The following is a 15043-nucleotide window of genomic DNA, read 5'->3' as shown; positions in this document are numbered from 1 at the left end:
AGGGCCGTGCTGGAGGACGCACTTTTGGAGAGCCCTTTCTTCCCGGTCTGCTGCTGACCGGTGGTAATCTGGCTCTTGTGCAATCACAGAGGCAGCATGTTTGTGTGGGGGAGAGGATGAGCTGCTAGGAGGTGATATAAAGCTGGCAGCAGGAAGTGCAGGAAGGACCCAGCCTGCTGTGTGTAGATGAGCTTGGAGTGGTCTGACAATGGTGAGTGGGATGAGAACAGGTGAGAGCTTTGTGTTGAGGCTGCTGCAGCCATGGGTGGCTCTTTCAGGAGGGGGCTTTGCAAGCAGAGGCACCTCCTGTTTCACAGAAGCAGAGGGCAGAGCTTCCCAGGTTTGCCAGGGATGTCATGCTGAGCTGGGAACAAGCCTGTATCTGCCAGCAGTATGGCCCTGGCAGCAGCAGGGACCAGTTTTCCACTGAAGCTCGGGGATTGTGCCATGGGAGCCATGCCCCCACGGCAGATGGGGCTCTGCATGCCCCGGGTTTTGTAGAATTGGTGCTTTGCGAACCATCCCTGCTCTGCTGCAGTGAGTGAGGAGCACGGCTGGGAATAAACCCGCCTTGCAGAGATTTCTGGTGGTCACAGCTGCTCAGCATAAGGCTGAGGGAATATATGATTTGCTGCCAGACCACAGCAGAGCTTTTGGCCTTACTTTGCCCTGCACTGAGGGCATGTGCAGTGAGCAGGGCAGCAGCATGTCAGAGCCACTAGCCCCAAGTGACCCATATCCATGGCTCTGATAAGACTCCAATGTCTGGGACTCATCCAGCACCATGCCATTAATTTCTCTAAAGAAACATATTATCTGACCTAGTGGGGGAGACTGACTTTATCTGTGGCTTCATGACATAAATTTTAGTTATGTTCAAGGTCGTGTTTGTTTTTGTTTTTTAATCCCATTGTCTCTGTTGTTGTGGATATAGGTTACTGGAAAGGCAAAGATGCTTTTGCAAATCCTAACTGTTCAAATGAAAAGCTATGGCTGGAGTGGGAAGAGAGAAATTCCTTTTCTCTGTTGGGAGCTTGGATTGATGCCTCAGCTGTGCGGTTTTACTCAGAGTGCCTGTTCATGCTGAAATATGGCTTCATTATTGCCAGCACATCCCTGCTGTCTGAAATAGGGTTACTCCCATCCCTTCTTTCTGGACTATCTCTTTTTGGTTCAGCTATATGCTACCTAAATTCAGGACAGTAGTTGGCCATTGCATTATCCTGGGTTGGGATGGGATTGCTGATTTTGCCCCTGGGGATAGGAAATTACTTCATACCATTGAACCTGTAGTTTTTGGAGAAAATACAGTGCAGAAATTATCATACCCATGCTTGAGGGTTGGCTCTTTCTGAATGATTGCAAACATCGCCAGTGAGCATGCTGAAAACCTTAGTTACCCAGAGCCTGCTTGTTTTTACAGGAAGGGACTGTGACATATTTGCTGCTGGTCTCTGCCCTATGCCTGGCTGGCTGTGAAGGCAACAAGAGTGAGTCTCATTGTGTACTGTCCCTGCTGGGTCACAGACAGGTAGTATGGAAAGGAGAGGTGGAAGCCTCACCTGATCTGTGTTCAGGTTCCTCATACAGGGCACTGCTGAAAGCTGCTAAAGGAGGATGAGGGAGCAATGCTCAGGAGGGCACAAACTGGCATATAAGAGCTATCAAAACAGATAGAAACTTCGTACTCTCCATCCCAGCCACATATGGTGTATAACCTATGGAGATAGGCACAGACGCTGTGATGTGCCACCACTCTCCATGCTAGCTGATGCTACCTTCTGAGCTCCAGTCCAGATTATGGCCATTCTGGGGAGGTCTTCCATGCTCTTGATCACATCCTCGCAGGCGAGCCAAGGCAGCAGCTTTTTCCTGAGATTTGGTGGCATGGTGGCAGTGTGCCTGCTTTTGCTCTGAGTGAGGATCTCAGCCCTCGTGAGCAGTGGGGCAAATTCACTTTTGTGTCTCTCGTAGGGCAAATGTTACAGCATTTCAGCTTGCTCGCGTTGCCTTCACTGCAGGTGAGCTGGTGAGCCCTCACAGCTTGAGGGAAGGTTTTGCACTGCGTCCCAAGAGGAATTCAGACACCTGCCTGCTGAACCCATGCCAACACCAGGGGGACTGCCAGATGGTGGAGGACAGACCCATTTGCAGCTGCAAACCTGGCTTCACAGGGGCGTTGTGCCAAGGTAGGGTTGGGGGTGCTGGTGAGCTCAGTCTGCCCACGGGCACCAAAGAGAAGGGTGACGAGAAGGGTGCGCTGGTGTTACCACTGTGGGCCCCAGGAGTACCTCCCAGCTCTTGATTTGGTTGCATCCCCCCACCTCTGCCACCATGTCCTGACTACAGTTTGATACAAGACCCGGTCACAGGCCATTTCCTTCCTCCCCAACAGTCTTAATTCCTGTAGGAAGGAAGCCTTCACTGTCAAGAAGACGTGCTGTGGTGTAGCCCTATAAGGTCAGCAAGGCATACTGCAGAGCGCAGCTGCCTTGCAGCTACACAGGCTCCAGCACAGCTTCAGTGCAGGCTCCTTCCAGACACTGGTCAAAATTGTGTCTTGTTCATCTGAAACAGAGGATCGCTGTTGCTGCCTGGTTACCTTGGCAGACTGCAGCAATTCTGTAGATGACTCATCTGAAGGGACCAGACCCATGACATCTGCCTGTGGTGTCTTGAGTTTGAGGACTGTGTCCATTCAGAGTATCAGCAGCTGTGGACTTGTGCAGGTGTCAGGCAACTATCAGAAAACTAGTCGTTAGCTTTTGTGCATTTCCAAAGGTTTGTCTTTTGCTTTTGCCCAGTGTTTCTGAAGACCCCTACCAGCAGCCTCCCACAAAGCTGGGGTGAGGGTTTGCTGAGCTCAGTGGGACTGTGCCATTCCATAGCTGACTTAGGGCTCCTTCAGGCCTCTTATTGCTATTGCAGATGGCTTTTTCCCCCAGATGTTGTACTAAAATTGGCCTGCGAGGAAGAGCACATGAAGATGATGGTGAGGAAGGAGGTGTTTGAACTCTTGAAAATCCCCCGGGAACTTGTCCACTTGAAGAACCAGGCATGCAAGGTTTCAGAAAGGGAAGAAGAGGGCGAGCGGTTTTTTGCAGCCACTCTCACAGGTGAAAATCACACTGCTTGTGGATCAATAATTCAGGTGAGGATCCATCACAGATTCTCTGCGTAGTTCTGAAGCCATGAGAGGAACAGATGTGCTGAGTGGGGACAGCAGGGGAAAGCCATGGAGACTTTTCCTTTTGTATCTGGCACTGTGAAGTTCTCTTTCCCCTTGAAAGACTTCTCTGGGGGGCTATCAGAAAGCTTTTCTGCCTCCACCAAACCACTGCTGGCAGCACATCTTGTCATGTTCAGCAGAGCATGGAAGCCTCAGTGTATTCTTTAGGAGCTGATAACAGCCCTCGGCTTTCTGGCACAAACTTCTGAGCTCTGCAGTCCTGGCTGTAACTCCTTGCTACATCACTTAATTCTTTAGAAATGCACTGTGCTGGTGGGATCTGTCACTAGCCAGGAGATGGGTTTGACACAGCTACTGTCCCCAGAGGCCATGGGCTGCTTTGTGCCTGGGCAGGGGCCCCACTGCACAGGGTTCCACAGACTCCCCTGGAGAACCTGACAGGTTCTCCTGGACCAGGGAGGGTGCTGAGGAACCGGTGATCCATCTCTGTCTTGCACAGGAGGGCTATCACCTCTGGTCTGTGTGCTGGCTCCTGCCTCCTCTGGTGGTGGCTGCCAGTAGCCCCTGGACATGGGATTTGAAGCCTGATGGCCTTGAGCAGCTACAGCTGAGTTGCTGAGCTCTGTGTATGGACTGAGGCATGGTCTGGACACCTTGTTTCTGTGTCATTCCAGCAAAACAGCTCCCATGTGTCATACTCAAACGTCATTGAGTCAGAGCGGGAAGTACGCGGGAGTGTGATCTCCCGGAGTTTTCAACTGGAGGTGCATTTCTCCTGCGTCTATGCCTATGAGCAGGTGGTGAAGGTGCCCTTTGCTCTCACCGCTGTCGACAAGTGAGTGGTTCCTTCTCACCTTGCCGCTGACATAGTATATTCGAGCTTGTGGGAAAATAGATGCCTTTAATGAGATGATCTGCAAGAGCCCTACGGAGCCACCAGAGAGCTCTGAGAACAATATCACATCAGGGTGCCTCTCTTTCTCTGCCCAGAGAGGGCCCAAACATAGCTTTTCAAGATAATGTTTGGGCTTGGGACAGGGGCATGTAGAATCTACCTTTCTGCTATTCTCCAAAAAATAAAGTGGGCACTGGAACATGCTCACTGTGGAGGTGCAGGTTAGGAACCTCTGATAGCCTTTCTTCTAGCCCTCGCTGGCCAGCATGTCTGTGGGAACCCCCAGAGCTCTGCACACACTGTGGAGCTGTCCTTGCCCCTGTCTGCACGTGGTGCAGATGGACAAGCCCAACTCTCAGCAAGGCTGTACTCGAGAGTGGGAAAATGTCCAGGGTCAGCAACCTGGAGGAACCTGTGCCAGCACTGCGGGCTTGACTTAGCTCCTGCCTTCTTGCTGTGCTCATGAGCTTTCCTCTCTTATCAGGCTGGTGCAGTTCGTGGTCAAAGAAGGGCACTTCAATGTCAGCATGAGGCTGTACAAGACTCCCTCCTACCTCCAGCCCTATAACCTGCTGACCACAGCTGTCCCCATCACAGACACACTCTATGCCATGCTGAAGATAGAAGGACAGCATCAGCTCCGATACTTCCTCCTGAGTGTTGAGGACTGCTGGGCCACGCCAAGCTCAGATCCCTACCAGGATGTGCGGCATGAGCTCATTGAGCAGGGGTGAGCAGTGTATCCCCTAGCACTCCCAGTCTCTGTGCCACAGGCACCATGGACACCATGAGCACAGTTGCCTGTCTCTGTGAGCTGCTGAGGACAGGTTGTTTGTGAGGGAGCTGTGAGCAGTGACACCATTAAGTGCTTCCCAGGCTTGATGAGCTCTCAGACTGCTCTGAATTTAGCCTCCCCCCCCCCCCCCACACACACACTTCTAACCCTCATCTAACTTCCTCTGCAAGATGTCCAGCATCACTCTTGGCTGGCTGGGGAGGCAAAGGGCAAGGGATGCAGGCAGCCTTTGTTATGCAGAAAGGTGGCTGTGGCCAAGCTAAAGTTGGTAATGTGGATATCTGGGATGTAGGCCACAACCAGGCGCACTCCCACTTTGCCCAGTGGTGATGGCCAAACAGAGCCAGATATGAAACAGCTCCTTCACTGGTGGGAGCTCTAGCCTGGGCTGGGCATGATACACAGTGCTAAGGGAACACATCCCCACAGGTTCCCAGACACAAATGATGCTGTCCAGTTCTGCCTGGGGGCTGCGCCTAGTCCCCATGTGCTCTGGAGCAAACCAGAGCTGCTGGTGTCCCAGGCCAGGATGTACTCCCTTCTTTTCTGCCTGCTGACTCATTCATCATGTCCCAGGTGTCCCCACGACGAGACTGTGACATACCTGAATGCCATAGGAGAGAGCACTACAGCCAAGTTCAGCTTCCAGATGTTTCAGTTTGTGGGGTACTCCGAGGTGTTCCTGCACTGCCGTGTCCGGCTGTGTCTTCCCGACAGTCCTGAGCCCTGTGCCAAGGTGAGCTTTCTTGGCCATGCAGGGAGGGCCCTTCCCTGGGCCCACTGTTTGTGGAAAGGTTTCTGCTCTGGTTTCAGGTACCTCAGCACGGTAAACAACGTCCAGTGGCAGGGTCTCACCTCAGGGCCCTGAACTGGAGTTAGAGGAGTTTGAACCCACCAAAGAGCTCCTTTCTGTCTTCTCTTCCACCTGCTGGGTATCTGCAGAAGGAGGCTTTTACACTAGGACTTGGGGAGAAACAGGCTAAGGCTCTTTCAGAACCATCTCCTTTCCCATGCTCTAGAGCTTTTCCAGAGCTTCCTTTCCCAGAGCTCTTCCTCTTTGCCCTGTGGGTTGGACTGCTCCCCTGCCCTCTGGTCCCACCTCCTTTCTCTTGGCTTTGTTGGCAGCAATGCCCCAGACACTGGAGGAGCAAGCGGGCGCTGGCGGATGACTACAATAAGATTGTCTCCTATGGGCCCATCCACCTGCTGGCTGCTCCTTCCTCGGAAGCAGAGAGCCATCGTTCCAGGGCTGGCCAACAGGACGTGCAGGGTACGTATGCCACTCCTGGGAGGACAGCAGTTCAGACCCTTGCCACTGTCTAGGTAATGTCACGTTATTACAAAGGGCTACTAAAATCACTGCCCCGCACAGGACTGTGGAGTTTTTCAAGTATCGCATCCACACGTGGCGTGCTCCAGAAGTCATGCCAGCACAGGGGTTAGCTCTGTGTAAGTGGTTCCCACAGAATGCACAGGTCAAGCTGAGCAGAGGAGTGGGGCTGGCAGGATCTAAGAGACAGCAGGGTGTAGGTATAGCACCCAAGGTGAGGAAGGCTGGGTTTTCACAGTGGTGGACTCTGAATCAACCCAGCAAGTCAGGATCTTTCCGAGCACCAGTGTCAATCGAGGAGATCTAAGCAGCAGTCCAGGAACAGGGCTGGGGACAAACCTGCTGACAGTATGGCTTGTAGCAAGCATGAAGTCCAGGCATGATTTTAAATGGAGACCCTAGGCAGCAGGTGGGTGGAGGCCCCAGGTGAGGCTGGTGGGGGTGACCAAGTCCTGTTAGTGCCCTCAGGGATCCACAGTATCCCAGTCTGGTGGGTCTTGCCCTTCACAGTCAATAGCCCCCTCTTCTGCTCGCCTCCTGCCCCCAAACATCCCACTGGCCTGCAGGAACCATGCCAGGAGCCACGACCAGCTCAGGAGACCCAGACCTGTAACCAACCTTTCCTCTCTTTGGCAGAACCCAGCCTGTGGCTCCCTGGGGGCCTCATCCTGCTGTGTGTGCTTGGTGTGTTCGCTGTGGCTGCCGCAGCTGTCAGCATGAGGAGGCAGACGCTGTAGAAAATGGCTGTTTCCAAATAAACATAGCAGTAGCAGAGACTCTTGCCTGCATCTTTACAGGGGTTCTGGTGAAGGAGATTCAAATGGTGCTCAAAGGATGAGTCACATCAGAACATTTCTATTCCCTGTCATATCCCTTGGACCTTCTCATCCCCTCCTGGCCCACAGTGAAACAAGTACCCAGGAAAGCTGAGATGCAGGGGCTGCTCCAGGGTGATGAGATGAGGTGCCTCATGGGGTCTGGCTCCTGGGCTGTAGGGCATGCTGTTGGGCTCTTCAGAATCCAGCAACCCAGCTGTAGCAAGCCCTGCCTGCAGGCTTGGCCTAGAGAGCAAATAGAGCCACAAGATTTTTTTCACAGACTCTTTCTTACTCTGGGCAGATGGTTGGCTTTGGAAGGGGCAGGCACCACTGCACAGAGCAGGGGAACATGGTGTTTCTAAAATGGTCCCCTCTATAGAGAACAAATTTCCAGAAACCTTCAGTGGAGAGGAAAAAGGTTTCTGCTTTTCTCCTCCCCAGAATGAGTCACCCAGGCATGTAGGGAGATGGAGCTCTTTGCCCACCAGAACTGGACCTTGTGTAGTTCTTAGTGTCACAGACGATGTACCGTTAGCAGAGAAAGGGCTGCTCTGTGCATGCATGCATGTGTATGTGCATATACAGATCTCTCTTCCTCCTGAACGGCTGCAAATTGCTAGAAAGATTTTAGGTCACTTATAGATCCCTAAAATGAAGAAAATAATAAATATTGTTGACTTGTAAACATCAACGACTAAATCCATAGTGCTTAGACAGCTAGCAAAGTTTTAATGCTAAAACAGACGTGGATTGGACAAGATAACTGTTTTCTCTGAGATGATAGGTGTTGACTTGCACACAGAGATGTAATACAGCATGGAGGGGACAGTGCAGCTTGGGAGCAGCCACAGCTGGCTGAGGGTATGGGGAATGCAGCACCCTAGTGCCCAATGTGCTGAAGTGTGGTGTCCTCATGGAAATCGCCGCTAGCGGCAGTGTTCTGCAGGAGACAAGCGCAGCAGATCCACTGCCTGAAGAATTCTCCCAGGTTCATTTGGAGAGGCCGTATTGTAAAGATGCCTGGTGGATAAATCTCTTTTGCTAATTCCCAGACCTGACCCTCATGGGGTCTGCAGAGTCTGGGTACAGCAGGAAAACCCACCCCTGGGCTGGTCCAGTGCCCAAGTCCATCTTCTGCTGGGAATTATGGGCAAAGATCAGCATGGCCCCATCCAGGATGAAGGTAGCCAGCTCATGGGCCACAGCAAGAGTCCCTGGGGAACAAGATCAGAGCACTTCTGAGGCCATGAAGCCTGCAGGGACTTTGACAGAAGGGCAGTGTCGGGATTCCTTGCACCAAAGTGCTGTGTGCTGCCCAAGGCAGGCCCCTAGGAGCAAAAGGACAGCCAAAGCAAAAAGTCCTGCTAGGGTGGATCAAACCCAATGAAGGATAAACTGAGGTATGGGTGAGGGCCAGGACCACACTGGTCAGCTGGGGTGCTTGTCCTCCACAGAAAGCTGTGTCCTTCAGGCTGAAAGCTCGCGGGCAGCAAGTGTGCTCACCGGCAGGAAGTCCAGCCAGCAGCTATCCCTGTGACCCAGCCACGGTTCTGTCGTTCCTGATGATGTGGGAGAGGGAGTTTGTGGTCTCCTCCATCTTTGGGTAGTAGAGGACGACCAGCCAGATGAAGATGAAGAGGCCTGCAGGGAGAGGAAGGACACTCAGCAGTGGCAGCGAGAGGGGCTCCTCTGGGTGCTTCTCCAACCTCTGCACAGCACAGCATTGGTGGCTGGGACCCATTGTTTGGTGGGGTCACTTTGCTCCCTGCTAAAGGGAAGGGCACAATGGTGCCAGACAGTGTCGGTGCCTTGGGACCCCTGGTCAACCACTGCCAAGCTTGCTCTTGCCTCCCATGTCTTCCCAGCCCAGCCCTGGGAGCCAGCAGGCTCAAGCTTCAAGCTGTCTCTGACCTTGAAGGGAGTTCAGGATGGTAGAGAGGTAGAGTATAGGTACTGAGGAGCTGCCATAGCTGAGGAATGCCAGCGCCCAGGTGGCTCCCAGCAGGCAGAAAAGCCCCACAACCGCCAGGGCCACTCTCCAGGCTTTGCAGCGCCCCTGCACCATTCCCGTGCTCCACAGGTGGCAGTTCTTCCAGGCCACCACCCCAAAGATGGCTGTGTTGAAGAGGAAGACAAGGCTGAAATAGCCGCAGTTCGTGATGTAGTGGACAAGGAGGTGTTCGGAATTGATCCAGCACCTGAAATGAGACAACTGCAATGTCTCCAGCAGACCTGCTACCCCCACCTCCATGGCAGCACCCCCAAGAGCCCCCCATGGTCTCCTCTGGAGGATGTGTTTGGACATGCCCTCATGCTAGTGTGATTTTTTCCAAGGCCAGGATGAAGCATGGGGGACAGCAGGGCAGAGGGAGAGGAAGCCCAGGGAAACCCCAGGTGGACCCGGGACATCCTTCATGTCATGGAGCCCTGTGGGCATGACTAAGGAGGCTTGGTGAGACTGCCCAGCTGCTCCTGCCCACCCTAAGGTTCCATCTGTGGCTGTGCATTCCCAGTACTGGGTGCCTGTGGCCAGAGTGCTGTTGCACGATGGTTACCACGGCTCAGTTTTAATCAAGATTAGGAAAGAGGAAGCATTGTGCAAAGCTGAACAGGATGGACACAAAAACCACACAGCTGCACTCCCAGCAGGACAAGGTCACTGTTTCCTGTGCCAAAGGGCCACCCAACCCCTGTGGGCGGTGGTGTGAGACCATGCCACGCACAGGTGGACTACAGTCTGCTGGTCCGTCATCCGAATGCTGTATTCTCCATAGCTGCCCATGGCTCCTGCCACAACCACCACCAGAGCAGGGAAGCCTGAAGAACAAAGTAGACCATTGTGGGGTAGGTCAGGGAGGCAAGGGGGAGGTGAGGCAGCCAGCTCAGGGTCTCTACCTGTCCATCCTATCCACACATGTGCTGGCCTCCAGGAATATAGGGAAAGGCTGAGCTCACCCAAGTGCTGTAGGCACAAGGGATGCTGCTGGGACATGATAGGGTGAGGAGCGACATCAGGGAGTGGTAGGGCTTGAGGTGTTCCCTAAACTCTCCATGGGGTCACCCACTTTGATGCCACTCACAGTGCCTGGGCTGGGAAGAGCAGGTTTCCAACAGGGGTGGGAAGGAAGACCCCAGAATATCATGGGGTCATCAGGAGATGGTGCCTGTAGGAGCTGCCCTGAACTCCCGTGGGCAACGCCACTCACTATGCTGAGCCTGGATGGGGACTTATTCTCTCTGTCAGTGCAAAGCCCTGTCCCCTCTGGCTGTAACCCACTGACCCCCTTGCCCTCTGGGGTGGCCCAGCAACCAGTGCTCACCCCATCCGACGAGGCACAGCTTTGCCAGGTAGTGGTGTATGTAGGTGCCAAGGACCTTGACGAAGAGAAGGTAGAGATGAGAGCCTTCCAGTGCAGTCCAGGTGAAGCAGCAGAGAAGGCAGTAGTGAGTGAGCCCCCCCAGGGCACTGCACAGCCCTGGCATGGCCCTGCTGGAGACCCCATTGTTGAGCAGGAAAGCCAGGTTGAGCAGGAGCAGGCTGCTGACCAGGTTCATGTGAAGCCCCAGGTTGGTGCGGAGGGTCTCCTCAGACCTGAATTGCTGGTAGCTGCACCTGGCAGGGAGCAGAAAAGGCCGGGGGCACAGCTGAGTGGGGCAGAGGGGGCCCACACACAACAGGGAGGGTCACAGCAGGCACTGCCAGTGTCAGGGGAGAGGAGCATCCCCTGGCCCCGGCCCCCCAACTGGGGGGTCACCCCTTATCCCAGAGGGTTCATGGAGATACACCAGGCCTGGGACTGCCCATGTCCCTCCCGCCCCCAAACCCAGCCGGGGTCCATGGAGCCACTGGCACACCCTACCTTAAGAAAATATAGAAGGCAATGGTGAAGATGGAGAAAGCCACAGCCACCCCACAGCCAGTATTGGCCACAGCCACCAACGTCTGTACCATGGACGTGTTCAGAGCCGGGTTCTGCCAAACACATGCACCCTGGGTCAGATGGGTCCAAACCAGCCTAGAAAACCTAGCTACAGCTGCAAGAACCACAGGGCTGAGTGGGGTCCTGCAGCACAGGAGGAGAACTCCTGGTGAGGTGCTGCAGGACCTCACAAGCCCAGAACCCTCAGGTCTTTCCCTCAGATCTCCAGGGAGAGTGGAGGTGGGGGCAGATCTGAGGAGATGCAACCTCTCTCGAGGTGTGGGCACAAGATGAGGGAAGGGACCCTGAGTCTCAGTGCTTCCAGAGTCAGTCCGCTTCCACCCTTTACATCCCCTACTGATATGTGCCTGCCGGAAGGGGAAGGGCATGAAGCTGGGGTTGAAGGTTGTTTTTAAGAAAGGCCTGGGCTTGCCTGGGAGCAGAAACGACTGTCTTTGTGCAGCTAGTGGTGACACTTGAGGGACCAAGTAGCTGAGGGATGGGCTGGCAGCATAGCCAGGGTAAAAGCAGGAGCTGTAGGGAATGGGGTTGTCACCAGGAGGAGGGTGAAGAAGGTGAGGTGGTTGCAGGAACAGACTGTCTCCTTGTCCCCAGGCAGTGTGACACATCCTCTGGTGCTCCAGCCACCTGCCTGCCCTGCAACCAGCACAGGGCAACAGCAGTGAGCACCAGGCAAAGCATCCTCCAGCCAAGCCCTCCATCCCACCCCACAGAGACCCTCAAGCACAGGTGGGGAAGCTGCAATGCTTCTTGGTGGGAAGGAGGTAGCAGGACGGAGGCTGAGAGTGTGGCACATGCCCATGGATTGGCTGCGATAGCGCTGTGGCACCCCTGCCCAGCAGGAAGCAGAGTACTAGGGCCATGTCCCAGCTTCAGAGCATTCCCAGCATGGACAAAGCCCTCAGCATCCCCAGCTGACTCTACATGGCAGTGGGGACCGTGGCACAGTAGTGGACCCTTCACACCCTGGCCAGAGGCTTTTGGCAGCTCTGCAGGGGTACCCAGTGCCACCTCCCGCCAACTTTCTTCCACCCCACTGCACCAGAGCCCCGCTCCTGTCCCCACCAAGGCCAATACCTTTGTTGGGCTCCCAGAAGACACACAGTGGGGTGACATTCTGCAAAGAGGAGAGTGGTGTGAGCCTGTGCCTCAGTGGACAGACAGGGAGAGGGAGGGCACATCCAGCTTACAGGGGGCAGCTGCTGGTGGGCAAAGGTGAGATGCACAGGGTCCTGCAGCCCAGAGACGTACAAATCCTCCACCATGATGCCCACCACAGTGTCATCCAAGACCTGCCCCATCTGGTTGTCCTCCTGTTTGGGGCAGCACTGGCTGAGCTGAGCTGGCAGCACGGATCCTCACAGCCTCATGGTACTGCCAGCAGCACATGCTGGTGGCTGGCATGGGCTGGGAATGATAGATAGCTCATACCTCGAACATGCCAAGTTGCTGGATGTTGAGGACTGTCACCACCATGTGTGCTGTCTGGCTGCTCAGGGACTGGAATACCTCCCGAGGGAGACGGATTTTGCCTGCTTTTCCCTCTTCCATAGAGCTGATTGTCATGGGGCCCTGCAGCAAGGAACAGTGGTATGGGGGTCTCTTGCAGGCAGCGTCCCACTTGGCCACATCGCCTCTCTCAGGGCCCACCAGCCTTGCTCCAGGCACAAACTCAGCCCTGCTCAGGTGGGTTTTACTGAGCAAAATTGCCAGGAGCCCGAGGGCAGAGCCTTCTCACCAGTGCTCAACAGCCAAGGGGCAGACCTGAGGGCAGACCCCAGGGGGAGTCCCAGCCTGCTGTCACCCTGTGGGACGTGGTCCCCTGGCATGTCTAGGCCACGTGAGTGGCTTGAGACAGGCAGGAGGCATGCGATCTGACATTTTCCTCTGGACCACTTGCCCGCTACTGGGCCAGCTCCCTGGGGAGTGATGGCCAAAGAGGCAGGGCTCTTCCACAGTGCACCCAGCTAGCCCAGGGCCTGCTCGGCACGGGATGCTGGAGCTGCTGCAGGTCCAGGAAGCAACTGCAAGTGTGGGGTGAAAGAAATGCGCCAAGGCCCAGCCCGCAGTGTGGGACCCCAGATGGCAGCGGTCACCCCTCACCTGAGCTGGGGAGAAGGAGAGGAGGAGGTCGTGGGCCAGGCCTCTGCTGACATTCAGGTGCAGTGCCTGCAGCCCGTCCGTGCCGCTCAGTGCCGGCCCTGCCATCTGCACCAACCTGCGGGGCAGGCAGTGCTGTGAGGCCCCAGGGCGCAGTGGGGCACTGCCCCGAGCAGCTCCGGGGCCCTGCAGTGCCCCGCCACTACCTGAGCCAGCGTGCCTGCAGGCAGCGGCAGGCAGGGCGGCTGGAGCGGCGCAGCTCTGCGCAGTGGCGGGGCAGGTCCAGGGGCAGGCCGGGGGCCTCGTTCCTCTCCTCTGGCTCCACCGTGATGTTGCAGCATTCTTCGATCCTGTCCCCCCGCTGCAGTGCTGCAGGAGGGGGTGGTGAGGCCCCAGCAGCAGCAGCGTGGGGGCCGTCGGGGCCAGGTGGGCTGGGGTCTCACCGTCACAGCTGTCCTGGCCTCCCGCGGCGTCTGGGGAGCAAAACCCGGCGTCAGCCCCCCACCCCGCACTTGGCCCGCGGGGGAGATGGGTGCCAGTCTGAAATGAGCACACTCAGAGGCTCCCTGGCTGCCCTCCCTTGTGCTACTAAAGGCATGCCAGGCTTCAAAATGTGACAACAAATGTGGGAGCTGGTAACTGCAAAGGCAACACGTCTGCCTTGATGTGCCACTACAGCCCAGGAGCCTCACAGGAGGGATCCCAGGCTGCGGGCACTATTCTAGAAACCAGGACCCATCCAGATCAGCACAACACCCCACCCAGAAGCCCTGTCCGTGGCACAGGGCTCAGCCCTGTTGCTGTAAGGCAGAGAGGAGGCTGTAGGGGAAAACCCCTCACCCTCCGCTTTCCTTTCCCAGCTCTTCACATTCCAGGACTAACTCTGCCTTGGACTGTCCACACTTCATTCATTGCGTCTGCGGTGAAACACCACCATAGTCTCTGGGCCACAGCTTTCCCACAGGACAGGTATGGGGGTGACCCTGCCCACCCCTGCCCCCCGCCCACTACTCACCAGAAAGCAGCAGGAACAGTAGGACTGTGTCCAGGAGCATGTGCTTCATGCTGCTTTGCAGGTATCCCAGCCACCCCAGGGCTGCTCTGCTCCTGTCCCAAGGCACTGCTCTTCCACAGGCTCCCCCAGGGCTTGCAGCTTCTCCTGAGGCAACAGCCACGTACTCATTTCCTTTCTGCAATCCCCTTGCTTCTCTCTGTGGGTTGGCCAGTAACCTCCCACCTCAAGCTCACTGAAATAGTGCTAACGGTTAGAGCTGCTTCGCCTCCCCAGTAGACTCCGGGCTCTATTTTTCTTTCCCTTCTCACCCTATCCTGCCCAACCCCATTGTGCTGACGACCCCCTCAGCCCAGAATGGTGAGTGATGTGTTGGGACATCCCCGCTGCCAGCCAAGCCTAGGGCTCCTGTGCCACCCGTGGGCACGATGCTCACATGCCTAAGCCCAGGTGCACCCGAGCTTGCAGGTAAGAACAAGAGTGACACATGGGACATAAGCAAAAGTCCAGGTCCACATCCATGTGGCCCTCCTACTGCTTAGCCAATGGTCACTGCAGTGCCTTGATACCGTTGCTCAGCTGGCCGTGGTGGTTCCTCTCCCCTGCACTGCTCTATGCAAAGAAGAGCTTGGGCACAACACTGAGCATTGACCTGAGCTGCCAGGGCTGCACAGGGAAGGGAAGCCTGCCCACAACCCAGCAGAGAAACACCTTCCTTTTTGCTGCATGGTGACAGTCACCGGAGAGTGCAAACACTTCCCAAGCCCTGAGACCTGCTGCTGTCACCCTAAAGCCAGCAGCACCAGGCTCCTGGTTCTCTGCTGGTTAACACTGTTACTGGTCTCTGCTCAGCAGGATGGTGTGGGCTGTGCTGGTGTGCGGGGCCTTGCTGAGCTGCAGAAATTCAGCACAGAGAAAAACTGAGTCCTTCCCTGGGGGTGGGACAGCCCTGTTTGCCAGG

At 55.6% G+C, this 15043-nt stretch overlaps 2 protein-coding genes across 10 annotated transcripts; one reads left to right on the top strand and one right to left on the bottom strand.

Annotated features, from left to right (window-relative positions):
- Positions 1-80: 80 nt before the first annotated feature.
- Positions 81-6987, top strand: LOC106033259 (uromodulin-like). 4 transcript variants are annotated; one of them, XM_013176665.3, is made up of 9 exons: positions 121-211; positions 1424-1490; positions 2022-2189; positions 2946-3151; positions 3865-4025; positions 4570-4815; positions 5458-5617; positions 6007-6151; positions 6848-6987. In XM_013176665.3, exons 1-9 carry the CDS (start codon positions 209-211, stop codon positions 6946-6948), a joined length of 1257 nt encoding a protein of 418 aa, XP_013032119.3. In that variant the 5' UTR covers positions 121-208; the 3' UTR covers positions 6949-6987. The 4 variants fall into 4 exon arrangements, with proteins under 4 accessions (XP_047924917.2, XP_047924919.2, XP_013032119.3 ...); XM_048068961.2 differs by lacking the exon at positions 121-211 and adding an exon at positions 212-230 and having other exon boundaries at positions 2929-3151; XM_048068960.2 differs by lacking the exon at positions 1424-1490 and having other exon boundaries at positions 81-211.
- Positions 6988-7332: 345 nt separating this feature from the next.
- LOC106033149 (adhesion G protein-coupled receptor G3) lies at positions 7333-14985 on the bottom strand. Of its 6 annotated transcripts, none has more exons than XR_010834621.1 (13): positions 14086-14985; positions 13514-13543; positions 13277-13439; positions 13074-13188; positions 12402-12542; positions 12048-12283; positions 10890-11606; positions 10350-10642; positions 9753-9846; positions 8941-9227; positions 8533-8670; positions 8132-8243; positions 7333-8049 (listed from the first exon to the last, which is right to left on the bottom strand). XR_010834621.1 is itself a non-coding variant. In XM_048068956.2 (13 exons), the coding sequence occupies exons 1-13, from the start codon at positions 14132-14134 to the stop codon at positions 8555-8557; spliced, it is 1665 nt and encodes a 554-aa protein (XP_047924913.2). In that variant the 5' UTR covers positions 14135-14985; the 3' UTR covers positions 7333-8554. The 6 variants fall into 6 exon arrangements, 4 of the variants coding, with proteins under 4 accessions (XP_047924913.2, XP_047924910.2, XP_047924909.2 ...); XM_048068956.2 differs by having other exon boundaries at positions 7333-8670; positions 10890-11002; positions 11506-11606; positions 12048-12087; positions 12161-12283; XR_010834620.1 differs by having other exon boundaries at positions 8132-8670.
- Between the last annotated feature and the right edge of the window lie 58 nt (positions 14986-15043).

This window comes from Anser cygnoides, chromosome 12 (assembly GCF_040182565.1).
Source record: "Anser cygnoides isolate HZ-2024a breed goose chromosome 12, Taihu_goose_T2T_genome, whole genome shotgun sequence".
Taxonomy (NCBI): domain Eukaryota; kingdom Metazoa; phylum Chordata; class Aves; order Anseriformes; family Anatidae; genus Anser; species Anser cygnoides.
The sequence above is the reverse complement of the archived record's forward strand: the minus strand, read 5'-3'. Positions and strand labels throughout refer to the sequence as shown.